This window comes from Mustela lutreola, chromosome 10, assembly GCF_030435805.1.
Source record: "Mustela lutreola isolate mMusLut2 chromosome 10, mMusLut2.pri, whole genome shotgun sequence".
Taxonomy (NCBI): Eukaryota; Metazoa; Chordata; class Mammalia; order Carnivora; family Mustelidae; genus Mustela; species Mustela lutreola.
In genome coordinates this window covers 33222111-33247070 of record NC_081299.1, presented here as the reverse complement: position 1 = coordinate 33247070, position 24960 = coordinate 33222111, and the positions used below count along the sequence as shown (strand labels likewise).

Sequence of the window (24960 nt, the reverse complement as noted above, 5' to 3'; positions counted from 1 at the left end):
AACAAGAGACACACTTTATCTCAAAAAATATTTTTATATATGTCTGTGTGTATATATATGTATATGACAATGACCTTACACTCACAAAACTCAATGGTCTCTCATTGTGCCCAAACACCCAGAAACATCTGGGTCTAATGGGATGAAAGAGTTACTACTGAAGGTTCTGTTATCATGTCACATGGGAGAAAACACCCTGTAAGTTTCTAGTGTTGTTAAAGAACACAGTTTGTGATTTAAACCAGCAATCACTATATGGTACCATCTTCCTCTGAAGGGAAATATGGATCCAGGTGTGATGTGAGTGGTCCCTCTCTCGAATGCATGAGTTAAAACTCTGGAGAAATTTCTGCTTCCTCTCTGCAACTTCAGGTTTCGTGTGTTTGGAGGTTCTAGTGCTCAAAGGGGAACCCTTTCATTAGGAAAGAAAACCTTCATTCTGTTTAATTAGAAGCTGAGATTGCCTCTTGGCCACCACTGCCAAACCAACAGGCACAGTGACATGATGATGGTGAAACCTGACTACAATGTTTTTGGGCAAGAATGTAGGACATGAAGTGGGGAGAGGAACTGCATACCACTTCCTCCAGAGGGGAGCAAAGAAATGGGTGGCAACTGGCAGGAAAATGGACTGCAAGGTGTTACCCCCTTTCCCTGCTCTGTTCAACATAACTAATGCGTTCTTTTTTTTTTCTCTTCAACAAAAACATAGAGGGAGTTTGCAGATAGGAGGATGAAAGTCAGCTGAGGTTTTTCCCTGGAAAACCTGGACATACCTGGAAAACCTGGAGTATCCAGTATCCAGTATCCCCTGGACAGGATACTCACTTTGCTGAATTGAATTGCACATACTAATAAAAAGAATGATAAAAAAAACTTGAAGGGGGCTTTTGAAACACCATACTAACTAATATCTACAGCATGTTCCACTAACCTCCCTCCAGTGCTCATGGCAGCTGTTACTGATCAATCATGGCAGTCTTTCTCAGTGAGCCTGAGGTGGCTCAGCATCTGTCCTGATTGGTGTTCTAGGCAGTTGCCACCAACCAGAGTTTGAACATAAGACAACTCCATTTGCCATCTCCAAGTAGCACTAGTGTTGGACTCCAGTGACGTGATTACAAATCAAAGAAGGCTACTTCAGACTTCTCACCTAAGTCACCCAAGGGGCTGTCTCCCCCATCCATGCTTGGGACAGATTCTGTCCACAATTATGAGGTACCTTCTATGTGTCCTGCTCCAAGCAAGAAGCAGATTGAGAAGGAGATGTTGTAGGGTCTGATCACTCAGAGTCTCGTAGAAATACATGTTTGTAGGTCAAGCAGATCAACCATCTGACATACACTAGGGAGTCATGTCAAGCATAAACAATATGCATATTTTACCACTATCCATCCTCCTACCTAGTCATATTTAATCCCCACAGCTACCCTATACTGTTATTGCCTCATTTTACTGGTCCAAAAACTGAGGTACAGGGAGGCTGATATCTTGTCCAATACTATACTATCAGTAAGTGGCAGAACCAGGATTTGAGTTCAGACCTTCCAACTGGTCAGGACTTTGCTCCCATGTGCAATATTTATCAATTGTTCATCCTGAGCCAGGTTCCGTGTAAGAGCTCACAATTGTTGGGGGTATATTCTCTACCCTGCAGGAAGCCACAGTCTTTGGGGGGCATAGGATGTCAGAGCATAACACAGGCCAGTACCCAGCAGGGCACGATGGAGAGAGTGCATCAGGGCCCCAGGGACTGAGAGCAGAACAGAGCCCTTCCTTGCCATCTTCCTTTTCCTAAAACCTCTGTGGATTCTTTATGGTCCATGGAAGACTTCCCTAGCCTGCCTGCCTAACCCTTATGTCTTGCACTTCTCAATCCATGCACTTAGGGTAACTGACACCCACCCATCTGTCCCCTTGGACTTGAAGGCAGAGTAGGAGGAAGCCAGTGGAGAGCAGAGAGGTACTGAGCTAGGAGGCTTGGAGACCTGGGCATTGTAGGCATTGAGTGCCAGTCTGGGGAGGTGAAGTGTGGTCAGGGATTGGGAACGCTGTGATGGGCCCTGGAGAATCCCACAACACAGAGGCTCATTAGGAAGCTACTTGATTTGTCTTCCCTGAGGATCAGGAGCAGAATACAAGAGAGGGACCTAGCAGGCTCACAACTCATTCCACACTGAGCCCAGTGCCAGGTAAGGAGAGAAGGGGCAGAGGCAGGGGCCCAAGCCATGCAGTCCCATCCCTGGGTACCCATGCCTGTCCCCGCCTGTCTCACTAGATGCCTGATTCCTTCCTTTCTATCCACTTCAGGTCCTCCTAGGCAACTGCTCAACTTCCTGACCTTTGTCTTCCTGTGACATTGATTTCTCTCTGTACAATGACCCGTCTGTCTCTTTGTCCTTCTCTCTCTCTCTCTCCTTGTCTTTTGGGTGTGCTCCTCAGTTGAGGGGGAGAGAGGTGGAAGGAAGTTAAGGCTTGCTGCTGTGGAGATAACACAGTTGGCTCTCCATGGAGAATCTAGGACAAGGCCTTGGTAGGAGAGATGAAAGTGGGGATGAGAAGTTATAGAGGAGAGGAGCCGGAGGGAGATGTTAGAACTAGGAAGATTTGCAATGCTCTTAACTGGGAAGGGGAGGGAGATGAATGCTTCCAAACAGGATACTAATATCCTATCATTCCTCTCTGGTACAGCTCCAGGCCAGACCATGGGGTAGCTGCCGAGAAGCCTCACAGTGGACTTGGAGGCCATTCATCTATTCCTGGCCCTTCTATCCCCTCCCCCACTACACTCCTCTTTTCCTCAATTCTGTACCATATTCTGGTCACTGTGTATGTAGCAAGGACCGGGGATGGGATGCCTTCCGAGAGCCTACTGCAATTGTCCAGGCATCAGACATCACGTCCAGATGGAGCTGGAAAGAGCACAGAGGGATGGCAAAGTCCTTAACTCTTCCAGATAGAGTAGACCAGAGAAACTCCTGCCCCATCAGCAGATCGGTCACAATGCATTTTGACATTTTTCTTTGGTAATATAACTGTGTACTTTTTAAAAAATTCAATTGGCCAACATATAGTACCTCATTAGTGTTTGACATAATGTTCAATGATTCATTAGCATTTTGACATTTTGTTTGATCCTATCATGGGGTCAGCAAGTTCACAGCCTTCCAGGCCAACTGATTCCATTGAATCTTGCCTCCCTAATGTAACTCCCAACTGTACTCTTGAGACCACCCAGAACAAGTCTGAGATAAGTCTTCCATGTGAAAGCTTTTCAGAGAGTCGGCCCTTGGCTTCCAGAATGCCTTTCACCTTTTATTCCACGTGGCAAACATCCCCAATTGCTTCAACTCTCCCTCATATGATGTGGCTTCCAGACCTTACCTTATAACCTGTTTCAACATAGCCACACTCCCTTTAAAATGTGGCCCCAGAGGGGTTCCTGGGTGGCTCAGTGGGTTAGAGCCTCTGCCTTCGGCTCAGGTCATGATCCCATTTTAAAAAAAAAATGTGGCCTCAGAAATGAGAAACCTGCCCCCATAGGAAGTCTGGCTACTGCAGATATGGTTCCAAAATACCTTTTGTTATCTGTCAGCATTCTTTATCAATGTTGTCACTCACATTGACTTTTTATTTTTATTTTTTTAAGATTTTATTTATTTATTTGACAGAGATCACAAGTAGGCAGAGAGAAAGGAGGAAGCAGGCTCTTGCTGAGCAGAGAGCCCGATGCAGGGCTCAATCCCAGGACCCTGGGATCATGACCTGAGCCAAATGCAGAGGCTTAACCCACTAAGCCACCCAGGTGCCCGTAACATTGACTTATTAGAAAGTTTCCTTACACTGATCCACTTTCAGTCCTCAGTTATTGCCCAATGAACTGCTACCCCACCTATGCTGTTATGGTTGGCTTTTTCAACCTAAGGAAGGAACAAAGGATTTTAACTTTGTGCTACAACATTTCTTTTCTTTTTCTTTTTTTAAAGATTTTATTTATTTATTTGACAGACAGAGATCACAAGTAGGCAGAGAGGCAGGCAGAGAGAGGGGAAAAGCAGGCTCCCCACTGAGCAGAGAGCCCAATACGGGGCTCGATCCCAGGACCCTGGGATCATGACCTGAGCTGAAGGCAGAGGCTTAACCCACTGAGCCACACAGGCATCCCCAACATTTCTTTTCTTGACATCAGCTTCTTGTTCTATCCACTTGAGATTCAACCACTGGATTAGGTTGTCTTCCTCACCATCTATGTAAGAGGCTGTGAAAGAAGAAGTCATGAGACTGATTGGTCCAGGGGAAGATGATCTTGAATTTTCTGATCTGTATGCAACCCATTCTTACCTCCTTCCCTTCCATTTGTACTCTTCCTAAAGCTGCCTCTCATGACTTGTGCCCTTTGTCCTGCAGCTGCCCACTGCCTCAGAGGCCTTGCAATGTCACTTCTCCCTCTCTCTCTTTCAGCTTCCCCTGCAGTGTACATATATTCTGAACTCCCCTCTCTCTTAAAAAACAGCAACATAAGCAAAACACTCCTCCCATCTTATGTCCCAACCTTAGATATCTCCCCCTTACTCCACTTCACCACCTAGTTCACTTCTCAAACCTACTGGTGTCTGATTTCCACCTACATCGCTCCACCAACATTTCCCACTTACAAGCCAAGAATAATTTCCACATTATTATATTTTTAAAGTTTTACTCCTCCTGCCCTCTCTGTAGTGTCTGGCACCGTGTGCCCTTTGGGAGATGCCAGCTCCCTCAGTTTGCGGCTTGCTCTTGCTCAAACCCTGGCTCTTCCACTGCTGACCTCTCCAGGATCTGTGCCCCAGGGCCACTTCCAGTGCTCAGGAGAAGAACGAGGCACAAACAAGTCAGCTGTAAGAGAAAGGGAGCAGGGGATGACAGCTGAAAGGACTGTCGCCCTGAACAACTCCTCAGTCCCCTCTTTATTAGATACAAGATAACAACCAACAAAGGAGAAGAAGGTTATACATTCGTCATAGATCTTACAGGTAAACAAGAAGAAGAATAGGGTGTGCCTGGTCGAGCAGCATGGAATTTGTAGTAGCCCAAGCACACTTAAAGGAATTATCTTTACAGCAGGCTTTCTCTGAGGCAGCGGAGACAACGAGAAAGGGAAGCAGGCAGTGTTCCACAATGAGCGAGCTAGGCACCCCCAGTTGCTGGGCTTCAAGGACGGATATCATCCTCTCCACCAGAGGCCCACTGCTAGTACATGTTTTTCTCAAGGTCATCTTTAAGCATGCTTGTGTGACCAGCACAACTCCTCATTATTATATTTTAAGCAGTATATTATTCTGAGGGATGCTTACATCCCAGGTTGCAGCTTTTGATCCCTTGTGATTTATCTGAAGTGTCCAGGAGGGTTCTCATCCATTTTGACTTTATTTACCTCCAAAATTTTGATCTACCACTTAAATCTCCATCCTGAGTTTCAAGGTTATCTGTCCTATTCTCTGATGGGGAGATCCTCAAGGCTACCCTATGTTTCAAGCTCTATGTCTGTAACAGAGTTAATCATTACCTGCCAATTATTTTCTGCTCCATGCCATCTCTTCCTTCTCCACCTCTACCCAAGATTTGTCTTGAAATGGTTACCAAGCCTGAAACGTCAAGCTCGTTTTTGTCTCCTCCCTCTTACTCACCTTCCGAACCTCTCAGATACCAAGTTCTGTTGCTTCAACTTCCTATACTTCTCTCTAATCTCTCTTCTCTTCTTCATTGTCTAGAATGTTCCATTGCTTCTGCCTTTTCCCCATAACCCTCAAGTTGTCTTCCTCCAATGTCTTCTTCTAACTTCCACCCAAGAAGTGATATCTCTAAAACCTAAGCCTCAGTGAATTACTTCTCTGCTTAAAACTCATCTGCAACTTGCCATGACCTAAATGATCAACTCCATGCTCCTTATCAAGGTATATAATACCCTTGATTTTTTTATTATGTTATGGTAGTCACCATACAGCACATCATTAGTTTTTCATGTAGTGGTCCATGATTCATTGTTTGCATATAACACCCAGTACTCCATGCAATCCTCCTTAATACCTATCAATCTTTTCCCTCTTACCCTGTGCAGGGCTTGTGCTCTGTGGATGCCTGACTGCATCCGTGTTTATGGTTTGTGCTCCGTGTTTTCACAAAGCTCTCCCTTAGTTATGGTCCTTTACAACTATTACTCCATCTTTTTAAAAACTCTTCCTTAAGTTCTTTATTTAGTTAATTCTTGCTCATCCTTTAAGATTCACATCATGTGTCCTCTTCTTGGAGAAGTCTAACTCCCAAAGACTACCTAGCTGCTTCTGTAATGGTCTCCGGTGGTGCCCTGTACTTACTTCTATTAGCAATTATCATTTGACTGCCATTCATTGCTTACCAGTCTCCTTTCTATGTATGGTCTTTGGGGTCAGAGAGTTTTATTATTGTATTCCTAGTGCTTAGCAAAGAGGTTTGACTGCTAGCACATATTTCCATCATAGTGCTTAACACATTGGAATATGGTTTATGTCTCTATTCCTCTATTTCTCCAACCAGATTGTAAGCTCCTTGAGAATTAAGAATATAATTTGTTTGTCCTCGTCTCTTTGCCTCCTAGAACGGAACCTGGTACGTAAGAGTTGCTCAATTAATGTTTATTGACCATTTGATGAATGACACCATAAGGAAGGGAATTTGATGGGAACTTACATTACTAAGCTCCTGCTCTGTCCTAGTCATAGTGCTATAGGCTTCACACCTATTATGTACTCCTTCTCACAAGATCTCTTCCTGGTAGGTATTACACAGAACTTACAAAGAAGGAAATGGGTTCAGCGAGATTAAATTACTTGAACAGAGTCATCATAGTTGAAGTACCAAGACTTGAAGTCAAGTCTTCTGACTCCAAGTCCCATGCTCCACTAGAACACACCACCTTCTATGCACCACAATCAAGGAAACAGTCCTATCTTTTAAGATATAAACTGAATCCATGCACAGTCTTTAAATATGTCTCTCTTCCAATCATAAACCTCAACTGCAAGAAAGAAAGAACTCCAAGGGATAGGTTGGGAGGGGCTTCCCACCAGGTTGCAAGGATTCAGAGATACTGAAGCTGCCTTTAAGCAAACAAACAAATAAACAACAACAACAAAAACCTGGTTATTATTCTACCTCTCTTATAGTTTTAGGGTCAATCAGGCAGATTCCTCCCTTAATTCGTGGGTAAAGCCAGGAGAAGGCAGAGTGGTGAACAACTTCATCTCAAATAAAATCACATGTGAAGAAGCTTCCAGAGACTCAAAAGATTTAAGAAACACAGACATGGGTAAAATTTTCTAAAAACGTTTAACATTTCTGGATTCATATATCCTCCCATATTTCTGACTCACCCACTTTATATATCTGTAATCATGGGAAGGTTAGAGGACCAAAGAAAAGTGTTCTGAGTGTTTGGTTTTTGAGAAGATGGATGGGAGAACTCCAGATCATCACCCCCCTCTATAGCCAGAGCTAGGGGAGAAGAATCCCAATGTACTATGTGATGGTAGCTCCTGAATGACAAGAAAGCAGGTGACATTGCTGGGGCTGATATAATAAAATGAGTCTCTGGCAGTCTTAAAAAAAAGATTTGGGCCTGAGAAATAGAGAATACCAAGAAGATTTCCTTCCCTTTACCCTCCCCAAAGTTAGCCTCGTTCTGGCTAGACCTCAGTCTCTAACTTCATATTACTTCCAAGGAGTATGCAAATAATCACTGACTTTGTCAGCAAGTGATTGTCATGGTACCTGAATGTGCACCCTATGCTGGGTTATTAGTAGTTCTCTTTCTCTTCCTGCAGCTGAAGGAGAATGCAGAACTTCCCCTGGGACAACCACAGCTTCGTGTCTGAATTCATCCTTCTGGGCTTCTCCAGGGATCCCTACATTAATGTAATCCTCTTCAACATCTTCTTCTTTCTCTATCTCTCTACACTTGTGGGCAATGGGCTCATTGTCACCTTGATCCACATGGACTCCCACCTCCACACACCCATGTACTTCTTCCTCAGTGTCCTCTCCATGTTGGACATGAGCTATGTCACCACTACTGTGCCCCAGATGTTGGTACATCTGATCTGCCAGAAGAAAACTATCTCCTATGTTGGGTGTGTGGCCCAGATGTACATCTTTCTGGTGCTGGGCATCACTGAGGGCTGCTGTTCTCTGTCATGGCCTATGACAGATATGTAGCCATCTGTTATCCACTCAGGTACAAGATTATCATGACCCCATGGCTGTGTGGGGCAATGGTGGTCTTTTGTGGATTGTGGGGAATCAGCTGTTCCCTAGTCTACACTGTCTTCACGATGCGTCTGCCCTACTGTGGCCCCAATGAGATCAATCACTTCTTCTGTGAGGTTCCTGCTGTTTTGAAGCTGGCCTGTGCAGACACATCCCTCAATGACCAAGTGGATTTCATCCTGGGCTTCATCCTTCTCCTGGTACCCCTTTCCTTCATTCTGGCCTCTTATGTCTGCATCTTTGCCACCATCTTGAAGATCCGCTCAACCCAGGGTCGACTCAAGGCCTTCTCCACCTGTGCCTCCCACATCACTGTGGTCACCATGTTCTGTGGACCTGCCATGTTTATGTACATGAACCCCGGGGCCAATGCCTCCCCAGAGAGGGACAAGAAACTGGCTCTGTTCTACAATGTTATCTCTGCCTTTCTCAATCCCATCATCTATAGCCTTAGAAACAAAGATGTGAAGAGGGCTTTCCTCAAGTTAACAGGCTGGAGCAGGGCCTCTGAGTGAGGCCACCAGAGCACAGGAGGCCATAGCCAGAACTGAAACCACAAGTGCCACCCCATTCCATTGCATTACCCACTGGATAGGCAAGAATCACAGACTGAAGGAAGATAATACATAAGGAAGGTGCCTGGCTGTGACTTGTTGAGCTACCTTCAAACATTAAGAAACCCAACTTTACTGTAGACAAAGTGCCAATCAGGACTTATGTCTGATTCATTTCTCTTTCCCAGGGCTTAGCCCAGGATCTGGAACAAACAAAACATCATTAACATTTGCTAATCAAATGGCAGAGTTCCTAAGGATTGAGCCTATTAAATCAACTCAAGATGGCCAGGACAAGAAGACTGACAGGACCCATATTAGTGACTTTATTTTATCTCAGTCAGGAGCATGAAGAAATCAAAGAAACACAGTCTCAGGAGAAAGGAAAAGTGGTCTTAGAAATAGGGTTCAGAAATCGGTCATTGTTCATACAGCACTTCCCATGGGAGTATGGGTCCAAGGTACACGGAGAGTCCCTGTTGTGGTGAAGAGATATTTTGAGGGGCCCCCTTGTATACAGATAAAACATCACCCAAACCATTTCACACTAGGTCAGAGTGCATACTTTGCAGCAAACCCTCACCTTGTAAGATTGCTGTGAGAAGTTAATGCAAGTAAGCTTCTCAAAATAGTGCTCGATGCATTGCACGCTTTATATAAACATTGCCATTCTTGTTATGCTCTACTTCCCTTTCCTAATACCACAATTACCAAGCAACTGATCAAGACCATTTCAGCTTCAAAAGAGGGGCCACTTGGCTCTCTGGAAAGGATAGCTAACATTATAAATGAAGGGGTTGGCATTTGTTTATATTTCATTCTGGTGTGGATTTAGTAAGTCTGGGTCTGTCACCAAGAAGCTCATGAACTCTGAATTGGAAAAACTACAGAAAAATTATGACACCCTTTCAAGATACCAAATGAAGAGAACCTGATTACAAACAGCCAGCACTCCTCAAAAGATACCTTTACTGATATCCTCACATGGTAGAGCTTTTTAATTTTTTAAAAGATTTTATTTATTTATTTGACAGAGAGAGAGATCACAGGTAGGCAAAGGGGCAGGCAGAGAGAGAGAGCGGGGAGCAAGCTCCCTGCTGAGCAGAGAGCCCAATGCAGGGCTCAATCTCAGGACTCCTGGATCATGACCAGAGCCAAAGGCAGAGGCTTTAACGCACTGAGCCACCCAGGCGCCCCGGTAGAGCTTTTTACTTTTTTTTTTTTTTTTAAGATTTATTTATTTATTTATTTGATAGACAGAGATCACAAGTAGGCAGAGAGGCAGGCAGAGAGAGAGGAGGAAGCAGGCTCCCTGCTGAGCAGAGAGCCCCATGCGGTGCTCAATTCCAGCACCCTGGGATCTGTGACCTGAGCCGAAGGCACAGCCTTTAACCCACTGAGCCACCCAGTTGCCCCTGGGTAGAGCTTTTTAAATAAACATTTCTTCAACTCTAAACTGAGTAATAATGGTGTTACAAGAATACTCGATTCAAGAGGATACTGATGGGAATGGCAGGATATAATGATCATAATGGTGCTGGCTTGTTTTACCAGTGTCAGAACTCTTTGCCTATAGCTGTGGCCCCATAGACTGCCCAGCCCCTTGGAGGAGGCACAGAAAAGTTGCTCCACAGAATCTCAGCAATTGAACTGACCAGCCAGTACCTATCAAAAGAGTCAGGCAATACTCCAGAAGCAAGAAAGTAAAGCAACACTTCAGTGAAGCCTGGATTAGAAAGGTAAGCTCTCATGAGGAGCCCCTACTGACCTTCACAAAATCTCCAAGTTTTGCCTTCAATCTTTCTACGACCAGGGGGAAAAAAAAAAAAAAAAAAGGAAAGAAGCAGGACTTCCTGGCATTCATTTTATCTTTGTCATGATTCTGAATTCCCATAGCCCACAAAACTATCCCAGCTTTTCCTGTTCCAAATTTGGCTTTGAATTTGAAATCTAAATCACCTAATGGATAAAAGTGACAGGTTATTCAGTGTAATGATGCCATGGAAAAGTACTGTTAGATTCTCGCTTTGAACACAAAGGAAATTCGAGACTATTAAGCCACGTTGTGATTAATATCAGGCCTCTTTAACCTCAGAATTATGGAACTTCCATTAACTGATAGTCCTCAATAAAACCAAAATGGTTCCAACAAAAGTTATACAGAGAGGCGCCTGGGTGGCTCAGTGGGTTAAGCCTCTGCCTTCAGCTCAGGTCATGATCTCAGGGTCCTGGGATGGAGCCCTGCATCCGGCTCTCTGCTCAGCAGGGAGCCTGCTTCCCACCCCCCACCTGCCTCTCTGCCTACTTGTGATCTCTGTCTGTCAAATAAATAAATAAATAAATAAAATCTTTAAAAAAAAAAAAAGTTATACAGATTCAACCCAACCAGATATCATTGAAGGTATTTTGAACTCAGCAAATCAAGTAGTAATAATTGTGGCATTAATGGCAGTTATTACTAGAACTTGTATTTGGAAGGATAATATTTGGGCTCACATTTCACCCCTGGTTATAGGACATTTACTGAACATATTTCAGAAAGTAGTAAGGAAGGAGGCTCGAGGAGAGATGCTGGGCATTGGGAGAGAGCAAGCAGATACCACACAGAAGGACTGACAGGACACACCAAGCCCCCAGATTACATGGGCAAAGAATGGATAGTAGAGATATTACAGGAGTTAGTTACGCTTTCCAGGCTACATCAAGATAATAGTGGTACAAAATAGGAGGAAATGGAAGGACAAAGGGATTGGATTAGGCCAGAGAACAGTATGGTGGTATTAAGGTTTAGAGAGAACTGGGGGAGTTCTGGAGGACAGGGAGAATACAGGAAATTTAGACTTCAAGGTGCGCAATATTCCAGGTGTTTAGGAAAAAAGTTAATGCAAGAGTGTTGCCTCTAGGAAAAACTCAAGGAAACTTGACTGGGAAGGGAGTAAAAACCAAAGCAAAAAACAAAAAACAAAAACAAAGAAAACCTAATTCATTGGGACCCAAATTAACAGAGAATTTATTTAATAATAATTTCTTTTCCTAAAGATTTTATTTATTTATTTGACAAAAAGAGTGAGTGAAAGAGGAAACACAAGCAGGGGGAGCAGCAAGCAGAGGGAGAAGCAGACTTCCCACTGAGCAGGGAGCCCAATGCAGGGTTCCATCCCAGGACCCCAGGACCACGACCCTATCTGAAGGCAGATGCTTAACCAACTGATCCACCCAGGCATCCCTAACAATAATAATTTCTAACTCCATCCCTGAATATACATCTGCCTCCTATGACCTGTGCTGGTTTGTAGACCAAATTCCAAGAGGACAGGGACTGTGACTTCTTTCTGCAGTGCCAGGGATCTGGGAATGACAATGGGCAATCAACTGGCTCCCATCCGCGAACTATAGGGAAGCAGAGATGGAGGTAAAGCTGACTTAAATAAAACCTTGCTAGCTTTCTTGATTTCTTTAGTTCACCAACACACCAAGACATCACGTATCCTTCCTTCTTCCTTTGTCACATCTTTCAGCATCTCCCCATTCACTGCCGCCATCCATGACAAGCACCTTCACAAACCATGCCGAGATCTCCCTCAGTAAGTGCTCTTCAATCCAACCCCTCATCAGGTATCCCAAGCCATTCTTCTGAAAATACTGCATCACCACCTCTCCTCCACCCCATCCCCCACCCCTGATGCTTAAAAATACAGGTCGTTCATCATTGTTAAGATAAAATCCATTATCACCCTGAATTACAAACTGTAGTAATCTGTCCTTGTAGAAAAACTAATAAAACCTCATCACACTTTAGCCACTAGACTCACCTCTCCACTACCCTGATCCCTGACTGTCTAGTTGTAAAAGAGCCACCAGGTGGACATCCCACCTTCTGGAAGGAACTCCGACAGCCAAGAAGACTTCTCCTCCATTATCGAGGTAGCCCACTTCCCCACAAGGCCTGAAGCAGGAAGCTCTCATCAGCTACCAAGTTCCCTCCACCAACCCCATAGCTTCCTACCCTGTCCCCAGATGGGGGAAGGAAACACTTCAAAAACCCACGAGACCCTTCACTTTCTGCCTGAAGCCCTCTGGAACTGCTGCCTGGCTCTTTGTCATGACAGATACTGGAGCCCATTGGTGCAGCTGTACCCACCCACCCAAATGCCCTGCCTAGCCCAGGGCTGTTTCATCACTGAGTAAATGTTTTTGGACAATACTAGCACCCAAATCTGCACCTAAGTACCAGAGACGAAATCTCTATCACCCCCAAACCTGAGCTCTCTAGTCATTCATTATTCTCAGACTCTGCATATCCCTCCCTCCATTTACCCAAGTCCCCACTTCTCCCTTTCTCCAGTTCTGTCTCTCTTTGCCATCTTGGCTTCATATTCAGCCACTGCGCCCACAGTATCCTCAACCTGGAATTCTCCCTGGGGACACCACACCCCCTGACGCTCTCTAAGAGAGAAGTTCTTGGTTCTCATTCCTAACCTGTGAGTTCCCAGACATTCTCAACCCAATGACCTCTTCTCCCACTTCCTTTCTGGTCATCTCAAGCCACACCCACAATGGAGTCCATCACTCCTAAAACGGCACTGCTCCTCAGTAAGAATCCAAACATTCCCACTGCACTGAGCATAAAGTAAACACTTTCTATAGGGCTCATTAGGACTATCTCTTTCCTACTTCTCAATGTCATCTCTACCTCTCCTGCTCACTTTATAGTGACCATAGGAGCCTTCTTCCAGCTCTTTGGAAAATGCAAAGTCCTTTCCTGACCTGAGGCCTTTGTATCTAGTATCCGCTTGCCTGAAATGCCATTTTCCTGGCTCTTTGCAAGGGTGACTCCTCTCATCCACAGATATCAGCTAAACCTTAAACCTTACAAGGGCCTTAACCTGTCAGCTTTCAGTAAGTAGATTTGCCTCCATTTTTCTCTATTGCAGAACCTACTTACGTCCTGAGACAACTATAACTTCATTTCTCAATAACTGAGCTTAGTTTCCATTTTGAGCTATCACTCCAGTGATGAGAAAAATAATACTCATTGGGATTTCTATCTCCCTCTCCCTGACTCCAAGTTCTGGAGAACTTACAAAGTGCTGGGGTATGCAGTGGGAATAGGAATGGGATGAGAGGTGGTCTGGTCCTCTGTGTCTGGCACCCATTGAAGAAAACCTCATTCCTATGAGGTCATCAATCCTTCAGAGTCACTGTGGCATTGGGTTTGGCATTGTAATTTCATGACTGTAAATCTCTCCACATATCTGTTTTGGTTTCCCCAAGGCTTGATACTTGGCCAAAATGGATGCTCAAGAAATACTGAAACTGAATCAACTCATCCCTGAGGCCTTTGGGCCACCACTGAAGCCTGAAAAGAAGCTGCATGTTCATGCTAACTCTGAGTCCCCATGCCAGGATTCTTAGCTTCATATGTCATTTAAATCCCTTGAAAGAATGAGAGTCACTGCTATGTGTGCTGCCCACTGTAGTTTACAAAAAGACAACACACATGCAGCGACTTTTATTCTTCTAGGTTCTCCTTAACCTATTTTGTGGTTCAGAGAGGATTCACAAGTTTACCGCATTCAAGTTTCATTTACTCCACTTTCTGTGGCATAGAATTTTAGAGATACAGAGGTCTTGGATACCATTACATTAAAGATGATCATTTTATAGATGAGTAAAGTGAGATTCAGAGAAAGAAAATGAATTGTCTAGAGTCATAAAACAAGTTACAAGGTTGGAACTAGAACCCAGGTCTCTTAATGTCAGATTCTGTGTCCTTCTACAACACAACACAGAGTATACCACTGACTCCATGAACCACATTGGTTCTGTGCACCAAGTCAGGTATCAGGCTACCTTGGTTCCATATACCAGTGGTTTAATTTTCAATGTTGGCTACATATATTCACTGTTTGCATGTACCACTTTGATCATCTACATCATCTTGGCCCTCTACTGTGTCCATGTACCATGTCATTTATAATTACCATGTTTCATGTTGGTTACATGTATCCGATTCCTATGTCATTATGGTATATTATATTAATTCCACCCCCATTATTGCTGCTTTCACTATAGAAGAATTCTATATCCATACTGCTGCCACATGACATGTATTACTTTTCTGTGGGAAGAAAATACTTCCTGCCCTTTTGCTATTGGGTTTGACCATATGATTTGCTTTGACCAGTAGGATATCAGCAAAGAGATGTGTTTCACTTCTGAGCAGGAGCTTTAAGAGCCACCATATGTCTTTCTCTTTGTTACAAGAATGGGATATGCCAGATAGAGCCTCCCCTTTCAGATTGGATCCAAGAATCCAATGGCAGAAGGCCAAAGTCCACCTACAACTGACATGGAAAATGAGCCATAAATGAGCTTCTGCTGTTGCGAGCCAGGAAGATTAGGGAGTTCTTTGTCACTGTACCACAATGTAGCAAGTTCAGCAAGACGGCCCTGTTGGTTTCATGCACCACATTTATTCCACTGACTAGGTGCTATATTTGTTCCAATGCACAGTACTGTTTGCAGACATAAATGCTGTCCTTTTCCTTAGCACTGGACACTTTACTTCAGGCCTCTCCTGTCTCCTAATTTACCAGGCCACCCTACCCCACCCCATCACTTTGAAAAAAGCCCCTTTAATGTCCTTGTTCCTCAGACTGTAGACCACAGGGTTGAGGAAGGCAGTGAAGACATTGTAAAAGAGTGAGATCTGCTTGTCTCGCTCAGGAGAATAGCTGGAGTTGGGCTTCATGTAGATGTATATGGCTGGAGCATAAAAGAGTGTGACCACGGTCAGGTGGGAAGCACAGGTGGAGAAAGCCTTGCAGCGGCCCTGAGTAGACTTGATCTTGAGAATGGTCTGGCCAATACGGATGTAGGAGGCCAAAATGAGGGACAGTGGGACAAGAACCATGAAGATACTGATGACCAGGTCCACCATCTCAATGAAGTGGGTATCCATGCAAGCCAAGCTTCGTACTGAGGGGCCTTCACAGAAGTAGTGGTTGACCATGTTGGGCCCACAGTATGGCAGCCTCATGGTGAGGAAAGTATGGATCAGAGAGAAGATGAAACCACAGGCCCAGGTCCCAGCTGTCAGCTGTGTACAGAGGTCCCAGCTGAGGATGACAGTATAACGCAGTGGGTGGCAGATGGCCACATATCGGTCATAAGCCATGACTACAAAGAAAATACACTCAGTTAGGCCCAGGGCACCAAACACATACATCTGCAGCCAACAGCCAGCGAAGGAGATGGTCTGAGAGTGAGCGAGGAGATGCACCAACATCTGGGGGATGGTGGTGCTGACATAGCCCATATCTAGCAGGGAGAGGGTGCAGAGGAAGAAGTACATGGGTGTGTGGAGCTGCATGTCCAGGCAGATCAGGGTGATGATGAGCGCATTGCCCAGGACTGAGCTCAGGTAAAGGAGAAGGAAGGCAATGAAGAGGACTCTGTTGGATGTGGGGTCACTGGAGAAGCCAAGAAGAATAAACTCAGAAACCCAACTTTGGTTCTGCCCTGGAGGCATCCACATGGTGGGGCCTATAAGGGAATCACACTCGTTTAAACATCATCTGAATCCAGCAAGAATGTCGGCCCTAGAGGCAGGGATTTTAATTCTGACCCCCATGACTCTACTGTCTTGAACAAATTACTTAACATCTCTGAGCCTTGGTCTCCTCATCTGTAAAATGTCGCTCGTAATACTCATCTCTCAGGGGCTTTATGAGGAGTAGAGGATATATATATATATGTGTGTGTGTGTGTGTATATATATATATATATATATATATATATATATATATGGATTATATATTATATATATAAAGCATCTGATACAATGCCTTAAAAGAATACAGAATGCCAAGTGCTCATATGCAATCACCCCAGTCTTACTCTCCCCACCCCTCAACGGACAAATTGGTTGCCCACATCTAGTAACAATCGATGTACAGCACATTAGCTCCAGCCCTCAAACCTTTAGAGGTGGAGTTCCCCTTTGCCTTAGAGATCCTTTGTCTGGAAGTGCCGCTACAAGCCTCTCCTCATTCCGCAAACCTTTCTCCTTGGCTGGCAGTCAATATGAGGCTTCGTCAATAGAGGGCGCTAGAGGGGCACTGTGATGTGCTAACCACGGGAAGGCACTGAGGTTGGGACTTCAGTCCTTCACTCAGCTTGAGAGCCAGTGGACTGGTGGAAGGGCCAGTAGCACTCACCTCAACTGACCTCAATGGACCAACTATAGTCACACACTCAGGCCACACTCTTCCCATCCAGTGGCCACTCCTATGCAAACCCTGGCCACCAGCAGCTGTCAGGTATCCTTGTGGTAGCCACACCCTCTTTGAAAAAGTATGAAATCCGTCTTTTGTGGGGGCGGGGAGGGGGTCAGGAGCAGGGGTGAAAGAGAAAGAGGTTCTAAATCCTCAGTTCCCCCTCCGTGTGTCCTTTCGTTCAGCCATGAGATAGTAGCTGCTTTTTTCCCCTACTTGCTATTTCTGGATCTCTTTCATCCTTTTTAATAGTTACCCACATTTTACCAGTTAATGATTCTTTATATTGGATTTTCCCTGTTCACACGACTGATGTGTTCTGTTTTCTGACAGCACCCTAACTGGTATGGACGTTAACTCTATGTCAAGTGAATTTGATAAGGAATGGAATGGGAATAGTTACAGGCTCTCTATCTATAAAGTATTATTAACTACCTAAGGAAGAAATAGTAGCTCTCAGTGGAGAAACTGGGCAATATCTTAACTGAGCGATTACAGTTAACATCACCAATAAGGAGCAGATAGACACACACTGTGTCTCCGTATGGGAAATCCTAACAATATAGCATTTATATATTAGTTCAGCCCCAAACGCAAAATCTGAATCTAATTATGAGGAAACATCAAAGAAACCTAAATTGAGGGATACTCCATAAAAATAACTAGCTTTTAATCTTCAAAAATATCTTCATCACGAAAGACAAAAAGAGGCTGGGTGAATCGGGGTGCCTCCACGGCTCAGGCCGTTGAGGCTCTTAGGCTCAGGTCATGATGGCAGGGTCATGGGATCAAGCCCCAAGTCCCCCTCAGCGCTGAGCAGGGAGCCTGCTTAAGACTCTCTCTCTCTCTCCCTCTGCCTCTCTCCTCACTCATCCTCCCGCCCCACACACGCTCTCTCGCACTCTCTCTCTTTAAAAAAAAAGAAGAAAGAAAAGAAAGGAAAGGAGAAAGGAAGAAAGAAAGGCAAGCCGAGAATCAATATAGGGGGAAGGATACTGAAAAACAAAGCATAACAATTAATGCAATATGTAATTTGGGAAGGGACGAATGGCATAAATAACATTACTGTGACAACTGATAAAACTGAAATAGATAACTGATAAAACTGAATTAGATTAGATATATGTGTCATTAAATTTCCTGTATTAGACAACTACTACGTAAGAGAATATTCCTTTATTCTCAGGAACTATTTACACAAGTATTAAAGGGTAAAGGAATGGGATGTCTGGAAATTACTCTCAAGTCATCTGGAAATTATAACATTAACATGACAAATTATTAAAAATTAATAAATCTGGGTGTGGGGCGTACGGGATTTTTTTGTAGTATTCTTTCAGCCTTTCTATAAATTTGAAATTATTCCCAAAAGTCTTTTAAAAATTAAAAAAAAAATATTTAAATGTGAAATAACTTTTTCAGACAAACAAATAGTAAGATTATGTGAAGGGAGTTCTTCAGGCAAAAAGAAAGTGATAGAAACATGAAAATGCAAAAAAGAAGGGCAAGTCCTTCAAGGAAAGGATAAATATGTGGGTAAAATATAAATTTAAAATGAACATAAAACAATAATAAACTCTTGTGGAATTTTAAAAAATGAAGGGCAAAGATAATGTAACAATAACACAAGAAATTGAGGGGGAAATAAAGTCAGAGTTTTCTAAGTATGCAGTGTAACTGGAAAAATGGTAAAGTTAATTATTTGCCTTAGACTTTAATATGCAAGATTTAGGTTGTATCTCTAAGGAGATCATTAAAAGAATAAATAATGTGGGGCGCCTGGGTGGCTCAGTGGGTTAAAGCCTCTGCCTTCAGCTCAGGTCATGATCTCAGGGTCATGGGATCGAGCCCCACATTGGGCTCTCTGCTCAGCAGGGAGCCTGCTGCCCCCCCACCCGCCTGCCTCTCTGCCTACTTGTGATCTCTGTCTGCCAAATAAATAAATAAAATCTTAAAAAAAAAAGAATAAATAATGCATTACTAACAACCTAAAGTAGTAGAAAATGGACAAAAAAATGTTTACTAATCCAAAATAATGCTCTTTAGAGAGAGGGAAAAAATCAAACAGAAAAGAGGTAGGCCAAATAGAAAATAAATAGAAAAATGGTAAATATGAACTTAAGTACTTAAACAATTACTTTAAATGCAAAAGGACTAAATATTTTAATAAAAGTCATATTTTCAAACTGGGTTTTAAAAAACCCTACATATTGCTTACAAGAAAAGCACCTTAACCATTTTCCAATATTTCAATGTATCGAATCAATGCACACCTTAAACTTACATAATGTTATGTCAATTATAGCTCAATAAAGGTGTGATGGAGGAGAGGAACACATTTTAAGGACACCAGTGCACTAGGAAGAAAGAACAGAAAAAAATATACCATGCAGAGACTAGTCAAAAAAACATGTCGCTTCATGAAACATTTATCAAAATTGACCATATGTTGCATCAGAAATGTAACATCTGAGGGCATCTGGGTGGCTCAGTCAGTTAAGTGTCTGCCTTTGACTCAGGTCATGATCCCAGGGTCCTGGGATTGAACCCCACACTGGGCTCCTTGCTTGGCAAGAGCCTGCTTCTCCCTCTGCTTCTGCCTGCCCTTCCCCCTGCTTGTGCTCATTCGTGTGCGCGCGCTCTCTCTCTCTGTCAAATAAATGAATAAAAATGACAAAGAAAAGAAATTTAAGATCCCAAAATCCAAAGGATGGAAGTCATTTAGAGTATATTCTCTGATTATCATGAAATTGGCTAAAAATCAATTTCAAAATAAATACAATAAGAAGCACTGTTTTTCCCCCATTAAAAATATTTTAAGTGTTCCCCATGACCCCTCACTTTAGACAGATTCACAGAGCCCTTCCTGAAAGATCTGCCCCCCACCCCTGACTTCTTCAGCCTCAGAAACCCAACCCTCTTCCTGTGCATCTCCTTCCATACAAGCCTAGTCTCCATACAGGTGTGCCCAATTTCCTGTATGTGTCTACCGCTGTCACACCTTCACACCTTTGCCGAGGTCTGCAGCATGGAGGAGTACCACCTGCTGCATCCCTCCACCCACATGCACTCCGTTTGGGCCACCCCTTATTCCTACATCAGGTTTCAGCTTAGGTATCATCCCACCAGGAAGCTGCCGCTGACCTACACCGCCATCTCCCACTCCTAAACCTCAACTAGATGCTGCCTCTATTTCTCCCAGAACACCTGTGCTTACCGGCAAGTTATAATCCCAGCAATCCTAGAGGGTTCTGATATGCAGCTGGAGATCTAATATCTTGGGAAATCCTTCCCCCGTTAACTTAATTCCCACCAATTGATTTGGAATACCTGTAATAAAGTATGGATATATGGGTGAATTTATAACCTTCTTTTCAACAACAACCACAATAATAATAATAATAATAGACAATATTTAACTAATTAACTAATAGATAATATTTAACTAATTTCTGTGTGCCACACATTGTTACACTACCTCATCTTCACAACAGCCCCTTGAGGTAAGTACGATGACCTCCATTTTACAGAGGGAAAAATAAAGGCACACAGAGAGAAGTGATTCAGTTCAAATAACGGGGTCTGTGTGGTGGAACTGGGGTTGGAGTGGAGGCAATGTGGTTTCAGGGCCAACTCTTAATTATTAACTTCACTGGCTTCCAGCAAACAGGCTGTACGTGGGAAGGGTGAAGAAAGCAAACTTCCCCATCAATGCATCAGTTTGATCTTGAGATTGGTCAGGAGCTACTCAATGGAATCATGGCCTCTGAGGTTCAGACAGCCACCGGACAAGATTGGATTGAATCCTCCCAAGGCAAAGGGCTAAAGTGGCAGCCACAAGCTCTCTCTCATCATAAAGCTCCCTCCATCTGCTCCCATCATATGGGTATGAGGAGCCACAGGATTGCACTAGAAGCAGACAGAATCCATGGAAGAGGGGGCACCTGGGTGGCTCAGTGGTTTAAAGCCTCTGCCTTCGGCTCAGATCATGATCTCAGGGTCCTGGGATTGAGTCCCACGTTGGGCTCTCTGCTCAGCAGGGAGCCTGCTTCCCTTCCTCTCTCTCTCTCTCTCTCTCTCTCTCTGCCTACTTGTGATCTCTCTCTGTCAAATAAAAAAATAAAATCTTAAAAAAAAAAAAAAAAGAATCCATGGGAAAGTATTGCCATTCTGGAATTTAGCAAATCTTCGTAAAAGCCTCTCTCAGAGTAGTAGTTGATTTCCATGGGATGAGGGACATCATTCAGTTTAAAAAAAAAAAAACAAAAAAACTTCTGAGATTCTGTCAGCCCAGTAGTCTCTGTCTTAATAGACAATACCCAAGCCAGACTTGCGAGAGCACAGAGGGGGGTCCTAGTCATCATGGCGACCCCTGTCATTGTTGCAGGCTTCTCCCAAGATAACTATCATCATTGTCCTTTCATGGATATAGCTCTCAGCTAGACTGGGAGATCCTTGAGCTCAGGAAATTATATGATTCATTTCTCTGTTTCTAGCCCTTGGAAAGTGGCTTAACACAGGGCAACTATGAATAAATATTTATTAAATAAATGAGTGAAAGAAAGAAGGGGGTCTAGGAAGAAGGAAGGAATGGCAGGGATCGAAGTGTGAAGTGGTGAGGTAAGAACACTAGGAAATAAGGAATCGGGGCCGGGAGTGTTGGTGGGGAGGTCCAGAGAAGACCCAGGGACTAGGGGACTGGGTTACTTCTGATTCCTATACATGCCTGGATCCTGACCACAGCCCCAAACCCAGTGACCATCCCACCCCTCAGCTAGCCACAGAAACAAGTCATAGAGAGGCTCTCACTTGAACTTGAGGAAAAGACTTAACAGGAGCACACCTGGGCAGTTGAGTCCAGTGTATCAGGATTCCAGACAGCCTAGTCTCCAGAAAAACATGAGACTTCGGAGAGGTTGGAGGCTGAACCCCCTGCCTTCTCCCCATTGTACAGCTGTCTGCACCTGGCCCGGCAGCTCTGGCTCCTGAAGGCCTTGCCTGCCTGGTCCTGGGGCACAGGAAAAGGGAGTTTTGGCTATCTCAGGCTCCTCTCAGTGGACCAAGCTGCTGAGGCTTTATGGACCCGCTCCTCACCAGGCTTTCCTAGGAGACCTGAAGAAGGGCCATCCCTCTGTCTCTTGCTGCCACCATCCCTGTCCCTGGTGAGGATGGCAAATGTTTCTGAACATAATTAACAAGAACGTTACAAGAAAGAGGCCTTTGGGGACACAGCTAAAGCAAACAACACCCACGTTGGGGTGGGGGCCGGGGGAGGGTAGTAACCTGACTTTCCTTTTCCAGCCTTTTGGAGGATATGCTTCAGCCAGAGGAGAAGGGGTTGGACCTGGTCAACTTGAAGAAATGTTAAGAACTTTAGGAAGGCCTCCTTCTCATTTGCCTCTTACTTCCCAAACCCTTGTTCCCCCAACTTATCAATTAGACCATGTTTGAGTCACATCTCTATTGCTTATTGAACCACCTGGGACAAATCACAATCCTCCCCCAATCCCCCACCAGTCAAATACCTCGGACAACTTACTCAGCCTCTCCGATGATAATTAAAGAGTTGGCCATGAAGCACCTACCCTATGCCAGATCTTGAGCCAGTCCTGGCAAAAAGTATCTGGAAAGGAAATGGAGCAGTCCCATATTGCCTATAAGGAAGTTGAGGTCCGGCTGAGTAAGGAACTTGCCCAAGGGCTCACATCTTCTGAGTACAGAACCAGAACTCAAAGCAGGATCTATCACCTTCTTGTGCCTGTTCTCTTAAACTTGCTGTTAGCCTGCCTCAGCTTTCTCCTCTGTAAAATGATAATAATTTCTTAATATCCCCAACCTTCTACAGTGCCTGGGAGAATTAAATATGATAATGTGTTGAAAGCCCAGGCAGGAGTCCTGGCCATGCTTCCATGACTATGAGTTCTCCCACCTGCCTTCTGTCTGGGCCTCCGTTCCCCGTCTATTCAGAATGAGGAGGCTGGGCTCTGATCACCTCCCCCACCAGCCACAGGCCACAGAGCCCATTTGAGTGTTCACAAATGTCATCAGAGGGTTACTAAACAAAGCCATTATTAAATTCAATCTATGTAAACAAGGATAAGTAAATGACACCAACACAAATGGCAATGGACCTTGAGGTTATTATGCTAAGTATAATAAATCAGGCAAAGACAAATACTGTATGATCTCACTTATTTGTGGAACATTAAAAACATCAAGCTCAGAAACAAGAATGGTTGCCAGACCCAGCGGGGTGAGGTTGGAGAGTCTGGTTAAGAGGTACAAACTTTCAGTTATGATCAAGTTCCGGGGACCTAATGCACAGCGTGTGACTGACTACAGTTAGCACTACTGTATTGTACGCTTGAAAGTTGCTATGAGAGTACAGCTATAACGTTCTCAAGACAACAACAAAATGGTAATTACATGAGGTGAGGATGCATTAACTAACTTTATAGTGGTAAGCATTTTACAATATATACCTGCATCAAATCATCACATTTGTATACCTGAGACTTGTGCAGTGTCATATGTCAATTATAGCTCAATAATTTGGAGCAAAAATCAGCTTACAAAATGAAAAAAAAAATCAAAAAGTGCTCAAAACTCTTCATACTTAATTATTCTACATTTTAGCGTTCTCCATGATCTAGAAGTTGTTTGCGTGTACTAGAGCTGTATGATGGAAATACTCCATAATGAGATAATTCTGTGTATCTCCTCCCACCTCTGGGTGCAGTGACATCATGTTTTTAGCTTGAAATTGGCCAGGATGGGATATTAATACCATAGAAATCCGCAAACAATACAAATCAGAACCCCTCTCTCCCTTCCAGGAATGATTATTACACATTTACCAGCACACCACTGCTTCTAGTCCTGAGTCCTAAGAATCTCGATATCTCAGGATAATCTAATGCCGGAGGCATTGGTAGGAATTAGGAGAGCCCTGGAGGAGCAGCTTCATCCAGGAGAGGCACAGCCCACCAGCTCCAGTCCTCTCCCCACCCCCACCCCCACGCCCCGACAGAGGCTCCCAGACAGTCTGGCATAGCCCCTGGCCCTTCCTTCCCTTCTGTCTGGACCTTTGTCAGCCTCCTCAGACCCATGGTCGAGGCCTTCTGATGCAGACCATGTAGCAGGCTGGCTCTGCCATTTGGCGCCTCCCAGGCCCCAGTGGAAGCAAAGGACAAAATCCCCCCAAGCTTAGTTTGCATGGGCACCACTTCAGCCTCGGGGGACAGGGATGTGATAGGTGAAGAAACAGTAGGGAACTTACCAAAGATCACATGGCTGAGAAGCAGAGGAACACTGGGGCAGCGTCCAGGCTTCCTCAGATGAGACAAGCTCAGTTTACACATCTCTAAAATAGGGAACACTTCCCTCTCCCTCTCCCTTTCCCGCTTTGTTACCATGCAAATCAACAGACGGTGAGAGATGGTGCGTGCGTGTGTGTGTGTGTGTGTGTGTGTGTGTGTGTTTTGGAGCCCAGGGTTTAGCATAGAAGAAGCACCCAGTAAAGGTTAATCTCATCCCTGTATCTACTTCCTGATCTCCCCTCACACTCCCACTGCCTCCAGTCACACCTGGCAGGGAGGGGACACATTCCCTCCTGCGTGGCATCTCTGGAGCTAGGAGCATGGAATTTGCTTTGTGTTTCCTTGGGCAGGGTGGGGTGAAGGGAACTGTGATCCCAAGCCTCTCTCCAACCCTCAGCTCTTCCTCAGCCTCAGCTACACTCTCAGGGGATTGCCCTGGGGTAGTCTTCCCCTGTACCCCATCCCCCCACTTCTCCCAGCCCCTCCTGATGAGCTCACAGATTCAGGGGAGGACTGATTGTGGGTGCA

The 24960-nt window shown here is 44.4% G+C and overlaps 2 protein-coding genes across 2 annotated transcripts; one reads left to right on the top strand and one right to left on the bottom strand.

Annotated features, from left to right (window-relative positions):
- The first annotated feature begins 7848 nt into the window (after nt 1-7848).
- LOC131810192 (olfactory receptor 2A12-like) lies at nt 7849-8795 on the top strand. The gene is given in 2 exon segments (XM_059137832.1): nt 7849-8188; nt 8191-8795. Coding segments are annotated over 2 exon segments (945 nt in total).
- A 6631-nt stretch (nt 8796-15426) lies between these two features.
- Nucleotides 15427-16374, bottom strand: LOC131810201 (olfactory receptor 2A12-like). Its single transcript, XM_059137852.1, has one exon. It carries the CDS (start codon nt 16372-16374, stop codon nt 15427-15429), a length of 948 nt encoding a protein of 315 aa, XP_058993835.1.
- Between the last annotated feature and the right edge of the window lie 8586 nt (nt 16375-24960).